Source organism: Liolophura sinensis, chromosome 1 (genome assembly GCF_032854445.1).
Source record: "Liolophura sinensis isolate JHLJ2023 chromosome 1, CUHK_Ljap_v2, whole genome shotgun sequence".
NCBI classification, from domain to species: Eukaryota; Metazoa; Mollusca; class Polyplacophora; order Chitonida; family Chitonidae; genus Liolophura; species Liolophura sinensis.
The window spans coordinates 55456582-55472673 of record NC_088295.1 but is presented as its reverse complement, the minus strand read 5'-3'; the positions used below and the strand labels follow the sequence as shown (position 1 = coordinate 55472673).

The 16092-nt window shown below is 38.8% G+C and overlaps 1 protein-coding gene across 1 annotated transcript in view; it reads left to right on the top strand.

The window, feature by feature from the left end:
* LOC135481722 (cilia- and flagella-associated protein 47-like) overlaps positions 1-15737 on the top strand; it is a 51308-nt gene extending 35571 nt beyond the window's left edge. The window contains 18 exon segments of the mRNA XM_064761386.1: positions 561-677; positions 1221-1353; positions 2958-3163; positions 3859-4002; positions 4431-4549; positions 5110-5164; positions 5858-6006; positions 6443-6587; positions 7394-7569; positions 8162-8269; positions 8957-9173; positions 9618-9774; positions 10565-10796; positions 11060-11334; positions 11777-11948; positions 13008-13169; positions 13849-14017; positions 14598-15737. Of these exon segments, the coding sequence (XP_064617456.1) occupies positions 561-677; positions 1221-1353; positions 2958-3163; positions 3859-4002; positions 4431-4549; positions 5110-5164; positions 5858-6006; positions 6443-6587; positions 7394-7569; positions 8162-8269; positions 8957-9173; positions 9618-9774; positions 10565-10796; positions 11060-11334; positions 11777-11948; positions 13008-13169; positions 13849-14017; positions 14598-14816 (2955 nt within the window). The 3' untranslated portion in view covers positions 14817-15737.
* Positions 15738-16092: the final 355 nt, after the last annotated feature.

Sequence of the window (16092 nt, the reverse complement as noted above, 5' to 3'; positions counted from 1 at the left end):
GTCCTGTTTACCTCTGCAACTACCAGGGGGAATTACATGAAGAGGTGCGAATCCCATTTTCTGTGTGGAACACAAATGCTACTTGGTAGGTGGAGTAAGTCAAGTGATGGGACTTGTTATTTGATAGATTCGAATATTACATGTAGCTTGAAAGCATATTACATGTTGCTGAAGCCATAATGCATGTTGCTGACACCACACTACATGTCTCAATCACAACTTTACATGTACATGTTTCAGACACCATATTTAATGTTGCTGACACCATATTACATGAAATATACATAACACTACATGTCACTCACACCATGTTATATGTAATGAATACATGTTGCCAACACCATATCACGTCGCTGACAACATTACATGTTACTGACACCATGTTGCATGTAGTTTGCACCATATTACATGTAGTTGGCACCATGTTACATGTAGTTGGCACCATATTACATGTAGCTCTCATATGAAAAGTTGTGGAACTTCATGTAGTTAATGTAGTTAACTTTATGTAGTTAATACAGAAGTGTCTTCTATAAAGTAACACTATTTGCTCTTTACAGCTGATGTCTGATGTAGAGATAGAGAGGCGGAGAGTGACTGGTACCTTGTTCAGCTCAGCAGTTACAGCACGGACTATATCTGCTCTGACCTCTAACCCAGCTGCTGTACTACAACAGGTATTTAAGACAGTGTGGATTTCTAGGATTAAAACATTTGCTCAGGAAATGATAAAAGATAATGCATTTCTGCCACATTAGCATTAGCACAGTTCTATTGGAGATGACATTTGCTGGTGTATGACCAGTGCCCCCACAAATTTTGTTTCTAATTACACCATGGTCTCGATAAATAAATTAATAATAATTACCTTACTTCCTGTCATTCGTTGTCACTGTTAGATGTTCACTATTTCTTCACTGTCATTAAAATGGTTTTAATTTCTTGTCACTTTTAAACTTGGTGGATATTGTTTTGTGAAATTTAATTTGTTGACTTTATTATTTCTGCTAAGTGTTATCTTCACTATTAAGACTGTCCCCACTTCTATTTTACATGTGCATATTTTTTAAATTTTAAAAACGCTGCAAAACCCCCCAATATTGTAGCGGTATCAATTAAAAAAAGAAACAAATCTCTTTTTTGTTTCTATTTATAACATTGTGTACTTGTATTTTCTTCCTTCACTATAGGCTTTTATTTCTGATCACTGTTTTTATCAGGTCAAAAAAGCACCAAACACCTCATTTACAGTAGAGGTAAACTCTAAGTACTTCTCGACCCCAGCCACAGTAGCTGTCCCCGCCCCGGGGACAGCCCTCCCCAAAGGCATTGACCTGGACTCAGTGCCATCAGGTAGGGAGCAGTTGTGGTGTGAATACATTCTGTCAGGTTTTTAGTGTGTTTTGTTGTCGTGCATGGTTATGGTGTCACAGGTATAGGCCTTAGTTATCTATTCAGGGGAGAATACTATGTTATGCTATGTGTGCATGAGTGGGTCATATCCATTTCTCTGTCTGCTACATGAATATAGCATGTAAGTTGTGACATACCCTAATTCCTCAACGTTTTCGCATATGAAAGAGCAACTTTCAGCACAATTTATGCACATTTCTAATTTGATTTAAATTGATAAAATTGATAAAATTACTTTAGTTGGATTGATTTCACAAAAAGTATAATTTTATCAGTCTGCTCAGAATCATGTCTTCAGAATATTCTTAAAGAAAACACCTTGAAAACATGCGAAAAGGTTGAAGAATTACAGTACTTACATAGCTTAACATGATCTCCTCTGAAGAGATGAGTAAAATCTATATATTTTCTATATATTATGATAACACAATATTATACAGTAATTTTTGTTCTTCGCCTAATAGAGGTATTATCTCTGACTTTGTGTCAAGACATTCATCAAGTTCACTGGGCTCTTCACGGTTTTCTGCATACGCCTAAATCTGGGCATTAACAGTGTGGCATTTGAAGAGAAAACTTTGTACAAGAAATCAGGCTTCAGGAGTGAAAGTGGTCCTCGGTCTCAGCACAGTTTTCTCCACTCATCAACCTGTGACTGTATTTTATTAATATATTAATCTTGTCTACGGCTTTAATAGGCAAAAGAAAAAAAAAAAAGAAAAGCGTAAAATGTATGCTTATTGTAAGAAAGGACAAATCTTTATTCGTGGTTCCATCCTATACGTGGCTATGACCATACATATATATATAAGTAATATATGTTATGTTCACAGTTGTTTTAACGGGAACCGGATTGTTGCTCATCGCCTGATAGTATACATAATACAGATTGATTAAACTTACAAAACTTCAAGTCCAATGTTTGTTACCGGTGCTGTATAAATGTTTCATTGGTACTGTATAAATATTTCATCTTCCTCTAGACTTGTCTATCTGACACAGCCAATTTGGTCCTTATGTATGGCTGTGTCTTTAATATGCACCATACTAGACATAGTATTAAAGTATACAGATAAAATGCATAACAATGTAAAATGTATAAAGCTGCATGCAGTGACTGGTGGCGGCCTCTGTGATCAAGGGGGTTAGCACGCCAGCACGGCGCAGTGACCCAGGAGCCTCTCACCAATGTGGTCACTGTGAATTCAAGTCCAGCTCATGATGGCTTCGTCTCCAGCATCACGTGTGAAGGTCTGCCAGCAACCTGCAAATGGTTGCAGGTTTCCCGCGGGTTCTGCTGTCCGTCATCGTATAAGTGAAACATTGTTGAGTATGGCGTATGGCCAAAACACCAATCACATAAATCGCAATCACTGGTAACATGTGTACCCTGTAGGTGGCATGTATTTCTTTACCTTATGTAATGACTACAATTCACAAACATCTTGTAAACAATGAATGCATAAACCTGGAATTATGATTTTAAGTTTTTAAAAAGTGCCTTAAACGACACCAGTTAGAAGTACTTGTTGCTCATTGGCCAGGTATTAACCTTGAGGATGGTGTCATGATCCTGCCTATCAAGTTCAAGGCCACTCAGGCGGGTCACTATCCATGTCAGATACTGCTGAAGTGCCAGGATGATATCCGTGTGGTTAGAGTGGAGTGTACAGTCAACCCTGAGGGCAGTACAGCAGAGATAGAGTTCTCTGCCCCTGTCCATCACTCCGTCATACAGAACCTACCTATTGTAAGTATATCCTGTAACAGTTTGTCTCTCTTTGTGAAGTAAAAACCAAAATATGAGATACCTGTTACATATGCATTATTTTTTGTTTTGGTTTTGTTTATAATGACTAGTACAGATTAGTAAATCCTGTTAAGTTATCCTTGACTATAGCACATGAAGTTTATGTAAGAGAATGGAATTCGAATAATGCAGCAACATTATCCTTGATTCTGATCTAGCATCACAAAGGGTACAATGCAGAATTCGGAAAGATTAATTCTGGTATCATTTTTGTTGCATTTCTTGATCTTTATGTGATGTCTATTTAGATATGTATATAATGTTGTTAATGGGAAAACTAAGACAAATATGTGAATTTCCAGCTCTCACTGTTTGTGGGGTCTGTGACACTTGTGTGGCCATTTAAGAAGCTTAACATTTGGTGTGTACAACTTGTCTTCCACAAGTATGGTGTCAATATATCTGCACATCACGTACATCTGTACATCACTTTGGAAAGCTCATCATTAACTTGCCAAATGTCGGTGGTTTCCTCTTAAGTATTCGATGTTAAACAACAATCAAATAAAATAAAGATTAATGAGAAAGATAAACCCATCTCTGAGTATTATTTCACACAAATAGCTATCCATGATTGTAATTGTCTGTTTAAAAGTCAGTCTTAAATGGACCTGGTATGCTATGTTACCTTGCAGATAAACTCAACGAAGCATGACTGGCACATGCAGGCCACCATAGAAGGAGAGGGATTCTCCGGGCCAGCCAAACTGCTGGCTAAGGCAGGGCAGACCACCAACTACCCTCTCGTCTTTAAACCATCCTACGAGGCAGAAATTACTGTAAGCAAAAGTGGATTGCTTTATTTGTAAAGCCTTAGGAAAACTAAAGCAACTTTGAATGAGATAAATCTGCACATATCTTAAAACCTCAACACATTCAGTCACATGTTAGCATATGTTTTTTCATAGTGGAAAAAGTTTTAAAGTTTAATACTAAGCACTGGTTCACTGCAAGTGTCAGGCCCTTGGCCAGTGAGCTTGTGTGTTCAAATCCAGCTCTAGTCGTTCCGGCTGCGGCTTTAAATCAGAAGGGTTGTCAGATACATGGCAATAGTCAGTGGTTTACTTGAGACACCATTTGTGCCCCCCTTATACAAATGAGAAATTCTTGAATATAGTGTAGAACACATGAATATAGTGAATAAAATGCTGCACCCATTAGCGTCCAATCACAGCATAATTCATGACTTTCATGGTTGTTTATATAGGGTAAGGCCATACTGACAAACACAGATGACATGACAGATCATGTCTTCATGCTACACGGGCAGGCGGAGAAGCCACTGGCCCTGGACAACATCACTGTACAATGTGAAGCCAAGAAGAGGTAAGGGAAGAATGGACCCATTCACAGATGCTGTGAACTATAGTAAAACTATTCAGTACTAAATGTCCGGCCCTTGAATCATAAAGCCATATTGGACTTCAGTTTTAATCAGTAATTTTGGTATGTTCCAAAATAACCCAATTATTTTAGCCAAAATTTGTTGTACAATAACTTACACAGAATTTACGTTGTTGAATAATATTTTGACCCTGTTATATCAAAAATAACAATTTTAAAGCACTTTGAGATTTTGCCATAAGTCTAAGATTGCTTCATGATACAGGGGCCAGAGCATCTACTGTGGAGTTGACACTGATATGATCTTCAGTTTCCATGATCTAGATCCATGACAGATTTGTGTTGTTGTAATTGCTCATGGTGCTTGCAAGCATATAGAGGAAACAATCTTATGTTATGGAACAGTCAATACTAAATAAAATGAAAAAATTCACCATTTTGCCGTGAAATTGATCAATATTTATATATGTGAGTTAAAAGTGTGGTAGTGCTTTTTGTGCCGATTATGCTAATCTTGTAAATTTGCTATTTGTATGTTTCAGTGTCCTTGTGCCCTTGATGATTCCAAACCATACAAGGAAGAAACTGACCTTCACTGTAAGTCTTGATTATAATTACCACAGGTCTGTGTCAGTTACAGGAATGTTCTACAGGTTCCATGGTCATCAGTAGCTCTCTTGTGTCTGGAGGTTAAATATGGTAAAAGCCAGGGGGAAAGTTCAGTACTGGCAATCCAGTAGCAAGTCACAAGCCTGACAGTGGCTTATGTGTGGGTGACTCTGGGGAACAATTGTGGAATACTTGAAGAATTTTTATTTGGCTAGTCTATGTAATGACAGATCATAGTAATAAATTCTGCTGTGTGAATCGTAGTGGAACGGTTTGAGCAGGAGGGATTTTTGTCAAATTTTCAACACCTTCTCATTAGAAAATTAGATTAGATTAGAAAAATATTTGGAAAATTACATCTTTCAAGCTGTTCTAGTGTACTTAAAGGATATTCCTGTATGTGGCCTTATCATTCAGAAAATACACAACTCTGTCAATCACACACCTGGGTATATGTATAAAAATACATATCTGAGTAATCTGATTGATTACACCCTTTGTCATTGCTCCATTGTGTTCGCATCATCTATGACATCTGATCACTAGCTGCATCTCAAATTTATTTCATTCACTGATGTTAGATTATGACATCACAGTCAACAGCTAACATCTCAGTATAAAGAAGAAGGAAGGCGATGTTTTTTTGAAAATCCTGACTTCCTCTCTGTTCCATTATTGCAGGTCGAGTCAGATCTGCAGTGTGTGGGCGGGAACGTGTCAATCAGTGTGTTACCAGGAAAATCCGGGATATACAACATGGAGGTGATGCCCTCCAGGAGGGGAGTACAGAAGGGTATCATCTCCTTCACAGCCGGCAAAAACCCAGTTGTGTGAGTCTGAAGTTTGTTATTCCATACAGATGAGGATTTATTCCAATTCAGTCAGGTCTTGATTGGCTGGCTAGATTATTAAAGATCAAGGAATATGTACCTGCAGCCATTGTAGCCTTGCAGCAGTGAGTATTTGAGTTGGAATCTAGCTTGCATTAACAAGACAATAAACTGTAGAGTAGAAAAGAAATCACCAAGACCATACAAATTCAAACTGCTTTGTCATCTACTTCACGAGGATTGTGGAAGGAAAGGGAGAAGGGGAAGTTTTGGCGATAAGGTTTCAGTGTGCCTCATTTTGTCTGAAAAGCTCTTCAGAATGGCTTAAAGGTGAACTGCTCTATTTTTACCAAGTGTGAAATGAAAAAAAATTGCGTTGGAATGAGCGAGCCTGAATGAGTGCTAGTATATAGGTTTGTGTTCTGGTGTGTTACAGTGAAGTGGACAGTGATGGTGATGAAGTGCCCGGCTCTGACAGTGAGGGCTCAGATTACTATGGTTACCAGGTCTGGTACTCCCTGACTGTCAAGGTCAGCCCTCCCCCACCTCAGAGGTCACTGGAGGTCAGATCAGCCTGTCACGTAAGTACTGACATACCTGTTCCCAGAATGCTGGGGCAATATGCAGTTTTGAAATCATGACAACAGAGAGACACACCTATTGCAAAATGTCTTTTTCACTTTAGATCAGTAGGGGCACCTGTCTTTTAACATGGGAGTATTTATGTTCAGATAAAATTTCAGTATTAACGAAAAAAGCTCGAACTTCATGTCGCCAAAGGGGGGCCTCTGACCAATGCCATTGCGACCCAGGAGCCCTCTGACCAATGCAGTTGCTGTGAGTTCAAGTCCAGCTCATGCTGGCCATACGTGGGAATTTCTGTCATCAAGTTGCAGATGGTTGTGGCTTTCCCCTGGAAACCAATCAAATCAAGTTATGTCCCAAAGGGAAGTCACTCTGTTGTCATAATGTTGTATCTCTAAACATTTATTACGTATGGACAGCATACTGTATTGAACTTCACATTTACCCCCATTTTCAAACTGTGATCATCTGCTTTGTTTGTAAATTACAAGTTTGGAGGAAGTTGTATGTATCTAAGTTGAATGACGTTCTGGCATATTAGAATAAATCTGCACTAGCTACTTTCATTATAAACAATATTTCCAAGCAGATTATGCATTTTATGAAACTGGACCAAGTTTATGCTAGCAGCACCCTTGAGGATTCACACTCATTTTTTGTCGTTGTTGTTTTCGTTCTTGTTGGTGCACTTCTTGTTTTTGATTGTGACTGTATTCTCTAGATGTAGATGCATTGTAGCTTGTGACTGAGCACAAGTCATGTTTTCTTGCTAAATTGTAAACCTTTTTTCTCGTTACTATAGAAACGTATGGTAGTGGAGGTGTTAGTGAGGAATCCCACCACGGAAGAGATCACGCTAGACGTGGATATAGAAGGTCGTGACCTCTTTGGCCCTGCCTCCATAACCTTGGCCGCAGGAACTAAGGATGTCTATCTCCTCACTTATTTTCCCTCCATCATTGGCAAGTTTTCAGGAAGGTATGTGCATGTTATATGGAAGAGGGCTAGTGTAGTCCTGATCACCGCTGACTTACTAAAATTTTGGAATTGAAATTCCTCCAACTATATACCTGACTGCTGTCATATAAGGTAAAAATCCTAGCTGGCATACATGGTTATGAACTGCTTCAGATAGTAACTCTTACATGTATTATGGTCAGACAATTCTGAAGAATGATAATAGGACCTTCTAAATGCTGTATATATCCCTGGTGGTCATTCAAACTTGAGCAGTGTGGTATCAATTGTTTTGAACCATTTCTAAGTGTGAAACAAGAATTCACAAGTTAATTATTGGCACATGAAGAATAAGGACCAATAAACTGCCTGACAAAAAATTATGGATTATGTGTATTGGAGTACCATAATTCTTCTAAAATTTGGGACCGATATTAGTAGTGTTGTTCATTAGATGGTCTAACCAGGAGAAAGAAAGAAGCTCAATATTCCTGCTAGAATTACATATGTAGTGTCTAAAATGAGCAGACCAATTGTTCCAAAATTTAGGCTTGAAGTGGACTCTGTTCATGATAAAAATAAATATCTTTAATATGAACTGTGTATTTTTCAGCTTGATATTTTATAATGATGCTGTGGGTGAGTTTTGGTACGACCTTGTTCTGATAGGGGAATCCCCAGCCCCTACAGTATTGCCTCACATGGAATGTGAATTGGGGAGGTAGGTGTTTGGTTTGTGTTCTCAACTTTTATAATTAATGTAATATTTGTATGATTTATGAAACATTTAAAACATGACCTTGGGGAAGAACAGTTTCAAGCTACGTTCGATAAATAAAGATATTATTAAAGGATTAGTGTCCAGATTTAGCTGCTTGTCATTAGGTTATAAAGATTATAATGTGTTTAACAGTATGTTACCATGCAGGCCTCTGAGAAAGATAATTATGACTCTAAATGCACCAAAAAAACAGTAGATTTACTGCCCTAGCCAATCTCCGGCCAGCCACCTGGTAAAACTCAGCTGGTGACGTCATAGATGACCAACTCAAGTCTAGCTGGCCTATTAAAGTGGGTTCGTGGGAATTAATTTTCGTGCGTTTAATCACGGCAATACTGAAAAAAAAATGTTTACAACTGCTTAATTTTCCTAGTTATATTATGGGCCGTATGAGGAAAGGTCTGCCAGCAACCTGTGGATATTTGTGTGTTTCCCCCAGGCTTTGTCGGGTTTCCATCCACCATAATGCTGGCCACCATCGTGAAATATTCTTGATTACGAGCTGTGTCATTTAGTGCAATTTTCTAGAATCACTATGCATGTTTGGGAGGTTGATGTCCGTGGCCTCAGACGTCCCAGTCAGTCTGTCTGTCTGTCTGTCAGTTAGTAAATCTTTCCTGTTTTTAGGTGGACGTCTCAAAACATCGTATTGAAGAATCCAACCAATGAAAACCTTCAGTTGATCACCTCCATCAGTAACACGAACAACTTTGACCTGGAGAGAGATAACGAAAGGCCAATTGAGTTGCCCGCACATTCACAGCTGGAGATTCCTGTCACCTTCATGCCCTCCACTTTGGGAACAGGCGATCACACGGCCAAGATCTCCTTCTTCACTCATCAGGTCAGTCAGCAACTTGTAATATACTCACTGGTTTGTGTGCCAGTGCACCACAATGGTTCTGGGAGCGGCTTAGCTCTGCAGTCACTGTGAGTTCATGTCCAGCCAATTCTGGCCTCCACACTGGTCATGCAAGGTCTGTAAGCAACCTGCGAATGGTCACAGGTTTCCCCCGTCTGTGCCCAGTTTCCTCCCACCATAATGGTGGCAGCCATTGTATAAGTGAAAGACTTTTGAGTAGGTGATAAAACACCAATCAAATAATTTAAATAATTAAAAGAATAAATGGATATAGACAGACTTGAACACATGCAAACACATATGGTACAATTTTACCAGCCTTGTACAAGTTATTATTAGATAGTATTAGTAGATGAACATAAATTCATTAAGTTGATCCTTACCAGCTTGAATCATTACTGAACATTATGTGTTTCTCACCCACAGCTAGGAGAGTGGGTGTTCACATTGAGTGGGTCAGGCCTGTTGCCTCAGCCTCAGCCTCCCTCGTGTGTGTACACCTCCGTGGGCTCTAACACCACCCTCATCATCCCCTTCAGAAACCCCACAGATCACATCGTGTTCGTTGATATTCTTCTCAGAGGTAAGCATCCTGAGTTTTCAGCGTTAGCAATGGCACAAACAGTAAACGACCCAAAATTTCGCCCAAAAAGTGCTCTTTTGGAGGCAAATAAATGTCACAAAAAATCCTACTTATGATCCTGAAACATCCATTTTTCTAGGAAGATATCACCCTACATGCACTTGCCTAACAAACCTCAAGTCTCAGAACTAGTCAAAATGTACAACACTGTCATGGGTGAAAGTTTGGATAATCCCGTCAATCCTTCAATTCTGACTGGCCAAGGGGCAAATACATTCTGTCAGAATCCCATTAGTCCCAGCCCTTGGGTAGGGAATTTGTGCATTCCTCTGTTTTCACTGTTCATGGGTTTTTGATGACTGCTGTAAGTAATCAGCTGTATCCATGCTGCCTTTTTATATCGTCTAACGTTCTTCGAGTACCACTTACCTTCCAACAGTATGGTGTCCATATATACTCACATGTATGTCACACATTGGAAAATTCAACAGTAACTTACCAAAGGTTTACCTCTGGCACTCTGGTGTTCTCCACTTATAATGGCAACTGCTATTGTATAATGGAAAAATCTTTAGAATATGACGTCAAACAAAAATCAAAAAAATATATAGAAAAATAATTTAAAAAAGGGGAAAGAAATTTAGAAAGTCACACCCCATGGATGGTTCAGCCTTGGTTTTTTTAGTTAAGAGGTTTCTTCAGTGTGTGCAATGTTTCCCCAGGATGTTTTTTTAAACCAGTTTATAAATACATGTTATTGGGGTATAGACTATAAATCTCTAATTTGCAGACAAGGACAAGGCATTGGAGAATAAGAAGTGTTTCCCTGAGCCGACGGAAGAGTCTCCGTTCTGCCTGCTGCTAAAACATAGGAGCCAGATTCGTGTGGGCCCCAAGTCCACCCTGGACATCCCCATCTCATTTGCCCCACCTAGCATGGTGCTGTTTGAAGCCCTGTGCACTGTGGTGATGAGGAAGGAAGACAAACAGGCTTGGCCTTACATGCCCACAGATGACAAAGGGTGAGACAAGAGGAGACAACTGGGTGTCCACCTGTAACAGTCCTGATCCTGATGCTTATTTTCCTGCCAATAAACCTAACTGCCTTCATATAAGGGAAGGATTCTTGAGTGGGGCTTTAAACACTAATCAAATAAACAAAATAAATAAATAAATACCTTATTTGCTCTACAATGAACTTTCATTAGAAAAGTTTCAAGTTTAATGGAGTGTACTCAGAAACAAGGAAAATATCATGAAAAGTAAATCTTACTTTTTCCAACAGACAACCGTTGTCAAGCAATGGCACCAGCGGGCTGACCGAAATCTGCTGGCGCTTCCCCATCCATGGTATTCCTGAGTCACAGACTGTGAAGGACTCAAATGCATCAGTGCTGGAGTGTCGGGCCCGGGAGCGTGTTGAGGAGAGACTGGAGGTTGTCTTGACGGGCGTGGCAGCCTCCGCATCTGGCCAGTACCCCCACAAGGCTATGAGGACACGTGCTGTCACCCCTAGTAACCAGTCACCCAAACCCCCAGAGGGTATCGTTGTGGCAGAAGGTAGGGGTGAAGTTTAAGTCTTAAATTGGTGTTAGCAATTTGCATTATCTGACAAATAACTGAAAGAATGTGACTTTTATCAAAAACAGTTCAAAATGTTTTCGAATTGAGGTAACATTATTCTCGAATCATTTGCCAGAAATATAAATTAGATCACAGAATATCTGATCTCCTGGTACCTGTATGTGGTACATCAAGTAATCAAGACAGCCTCATAGTCTTAATCCTATGTGAATGAAAGAATGATCATGGCTTAATGCAGAGTCAGCACTCTTTCAGCCATGTCATGATAATTATTACCTTGTTATGGGAGTGTGATTGGAAGTTTGTTTACACTTTCGATGAGCAAACCTCAAGCTTTCTTTCTTTTGCTAATGGTCAGCTTTGTTAATTTGTTTAGAAATCTCGTATTAAGACTAACTGTCGAACTCTTCACTTGCAGCGCCCATAGTGGCAGAGGAGTTCACACACCATCTTGTGTTTGATTCCAAAGAATCAGAAGAAAGCATGAAAAATTCTGTGGCTATTTCCTTGGTGCGCCAGCACCGCGACAAACAGTCAGGACTGGTGGCTCTGGTTTTCAACATCGTCTATGCTCCCCTCAAGGCTATGAAGTAAGTGGAGCTTTATTCCAAAACCTGCCGTAGTATTTGTATGGTTTAAATTGTATTATCTTTACTTGACCTGGTCTGTTTTGCCTCTAAGCATAGAAAAAAATGTGTTGCTGTGACATTAATTACTTCTAGTTTCCTGCTGTTGGTCTTTGTCTTACCTTTTTGTATGCATGGTATTGATGATAAATGTGTTTTGGCTTCTTGTATGCATGGTATTGATGGTAAATACGTCTTGCCTTCTTGTATGCATGGTATTGATGGTAAATACGTTTTACCTTCTTGTATGCATGGTGTTGATGGTAAATATGTCTTGCCCTCTTGTATGCATGGTATTGATGATAAATACGTCTTGCCTTCTTGTATGCATGGCATTGATGATAAATATGTCTTGCCTTCTTTTATGCATGGTATTGATGGTAAATATGTCTTGCCTTCTTGTATGCATGGTATTGATGATAAATACATCTTGCCTTCTTGTATGCATGGTATTGATGATAAATACATCTTATCTTCTTGTATGCATGGTATTGATGATAAATATGTCTTGCCTTCTTGTATGCATGGTATTGATGATAAATACATCTTATCTTCTTGTATGCATGGTATTGATGATAAATATGTCTTGCCTTTCGGTATGATATCGATAGTAAATACCTTAAGTCATCCACAGATTCAACCACAAACATAAAACATTGGCATATTAGCGGGATATTGTTTGAACTGGACAGTTATGTTTGGGGTGAAGTTCATTGCCCCTGGCCTAGCTGCTGAACAATATAATGTCTTCAAAATCTTATATCTTGAATGATGGCATTGAACACAGATCAAATCATCAGTAAATAAAAATTTTACAAATTATGTTTTCAAAATGCATTGAAAGTTATATTTGACTGCATGGTTGAGTGTGTGAAGGATTTATGGTATGTCTTGCTGTATTTTGCCTTAAAATGAACCAGTGATGCAGACATCTGGTCCTCACAGGTTGGTGTATACTGAGCTTAACTAAAATATAGTGCATATGAATTGTCTAATGGCATATCACTGCATTGTTCTCCACAGTCACAATGTCCATCTGCATGTGAGAGCAGCCACAGGAGGAGTTTGGAAGTTCCCGCTGAGATTCGTGGCTGCTGAGCCTGAAGTGGATGACACCATCTCTATAGAGGCCACCGGTCTGAACAGACAGTCGAGCGTGTCGTTCAGGTTGTACAGTCAATCCAGGTGAGATTTGAAGAGTATTTGACTGCACCCAGCATAGTCTTATGAAACCATTGACTCATATAAGCTTGGTCATGTCAGTCTGTCCATTGTGATAAATCCAAAACAGACTGACATATGTGAAGTACAAAAGTTTCTGGCCCCGAGATCACTAAATTAGATTTAATATTCATCTCTATGATTTTCCTGGTATCTTTATGGGGATATCTCGTAGATGTTACTCAAGCCTAGCAACTTGCAATTATTTTAAATTCTTAATGTTAAATTTTCCAACATTATCTAAGGTTATGAAGATGCTTGTTTTCTTTTAGTTTGTATGTTTGCTCATGTTGCTACACTCATTTTCTAACCAGGTATTTCTATGCGTGGCATTGTACATGTTTTTGATTTTATCTGATTCATGAAATACCAGATGTAATATGTACAAAACTTCACGTGTCTTGCACTTCGCAGCTGTCTTGAAAAATATGTCTGTATGGCATAAAAAAATCAACCCTCCAAAAATGGGCCCTACTCTGATTTTTTTTTAAGAAATGAACTTTCAATGTTTGTTTCTTAAATCTTTTTTTATTGGCCAGAATTACAGGGGGAAAAATTAGTTCTGATGGGGTCAGGTTTTGGCAAAGATTGTTTTATGTATGACCTGAACATGTATCACAAGCATTTTACTGTTTCTTTTCAGCCACCCTGAGCCATACAAGGCCTACTTCCTGGCTAACAGCGACCCAGAGTTTTGTGTAACTCCCCAGGCTGGAGAGCTCCTCCCAAGGGAGACAAATGGTTCTCTCATACAGGTTGACTTCTTACCCACTGTCTATGGGAAACTGTACCAGGGAAAGCTGATCATACAGGTAGGGGTTATAGCAAAAGTATAGGCATACAAGTCGTTAACAATGTCTGCATTCGTTTTGAAGAATTAATATGTTAATTAATTAATTCCCAAGTCAGCATCAGGGCTAAGTCATTAAAATTGGCAGTCAGGGTTCTTCTTCACCTGTTACGGCTTTAGCAGAAGGGTATCATAAGAGGATTTTTGTGTCATGTTCCATGAAGTACATGGAACACTGCTTTCAAGTGAAATATTCTGAAGAACTGCATACCCTTGATGTAGCTTTTAGTTGCCAGTTTCTTGGTTACCTGACTTGCACAGAGTTGCTTGAGACATCTGGGGTGTTCTCTTACAAACTTACCATTTAGCATTAAATGTTGCCCCTACTTTTAAAGGGTGCCAGTGAAAAAAGTAAGACTTCTTCAATGCCTGATATACAACATCAATCTTTCATCAATCAGAATGTGTTTTAACAGAGAATAAAGCTGAATTTCAGAAAGTCTTACAAAATGATTGACTGTGGAGGCCCGTGTGCGGATCTAGGTTTTGTTAAGTTTAGTGGCCGATACTAACTGTACATTTCAATTTTCCTTCCTTTCCAGACATCAGAGATGCAGTGGAGCTATGACGTGCGTGGCGTGTTACCTGACTACTCCCCACCCCAGGGACGATCATCTGCCCCCATGGCAGGGCCACATCCCGACCCCCGGGCCAGGAAGAATCGTGTCAACTATATCCGTAGTAACTTGAAGTTGACCACAACAGCTGTGTCCTCCCCTATCAAAGGTGCACCAATCGTTCAGAGGGTGAAGATCATGTGAAACAGCTCTGTGACACAAAGTCCCTTTGTCCCCTAATTACAGTTTGATTCCTAATTATTCAAGTAATGTAAGATTTGTATACAGTTTAATTGTCTAAACCATAAGTCTCTATATTAAATGTTGGCTGCATCAACAAGTATAAAGCTATAGAACAAGTTAGTTTCTGTGCAGTCTGCATATAAGTTGACTTGGATCGCGCCTAAATGTGAACATGTAAAATACCTGATGAAGTACAAGTACCAAAACCATGCCATTTTGTAACAGTATTCCTTTATCTTGAGCAAATCAAAGAGTATTTTGTATAAATAGCACTTTCCAAAAAATATTGGCAAATATTAGTGCTTCCCACATGCCTAGCTTTGCAAGTTACAAAAGAAAATGATATCAAAAGGTACCGAAAATAACATCCAGAAGATTTGAATTACTGGGTATATAATTAAAACATGTACGTGTGTGACTGATCGATGGTACAGCTATATTTACGTATATATATAATTATATTTTATGAAATTATTATTAACATAAATCCTCACTATTAACAGTATTCACCGTTAAAGTATTCATAGTGCCCCCCCAAGTGTTAATATATTTTGTTGTAAAATATGTTCATGAAATTTAAATATTTTACTTCAGCCCATGTTTAGCGTAAATTCCAGGGTGTAAAATAAGACTGTATATAAACATAGGTAGGTCCTATTTGAGTATATTGTTATTTGCCTTTGTGCTGACTGTGACCGTCCAACTGTTGTGATAATGCAACTGTGATAGTGTTTACCTACAAGGGTTTTAAGAACTCTTTTCATGCAAGTATTCAACATCCTGCAGTGATTTTTGGATTTTAAAATTTTTAATGAATATATATGTTAAGTTTATATTTTGTGTTACAGAGTGTGTACACAGTCAGCTATTAAATGACTTTCCACAAACAACTGAAAGTTTGAGACATTGTTTATTGTATGATGAGGGGCAGAGTGGTTTGCATGTTAGCACAGAATAATAATCAGTAGCCTCTCAGTTCAAGTCCAGTTCATGCTGGCTTCTTTGGTGATTTACTAGGAACAGTCCCCTGGACACTGCTTGGTTTCCTTCCACCATAATGCTAGCTGCCATCATATAAGTAAAATATTCTTGAGTATGACATAAAACACCAATCAAAAATCAAAATATGATCAATAAAATAATAATTTATATTTCCATGAGAATTCACACAACAACACAATGGCCTGTCAGATTTCATTACTATGGCTCTACAAGCTGCATTTATTACATTTTAATC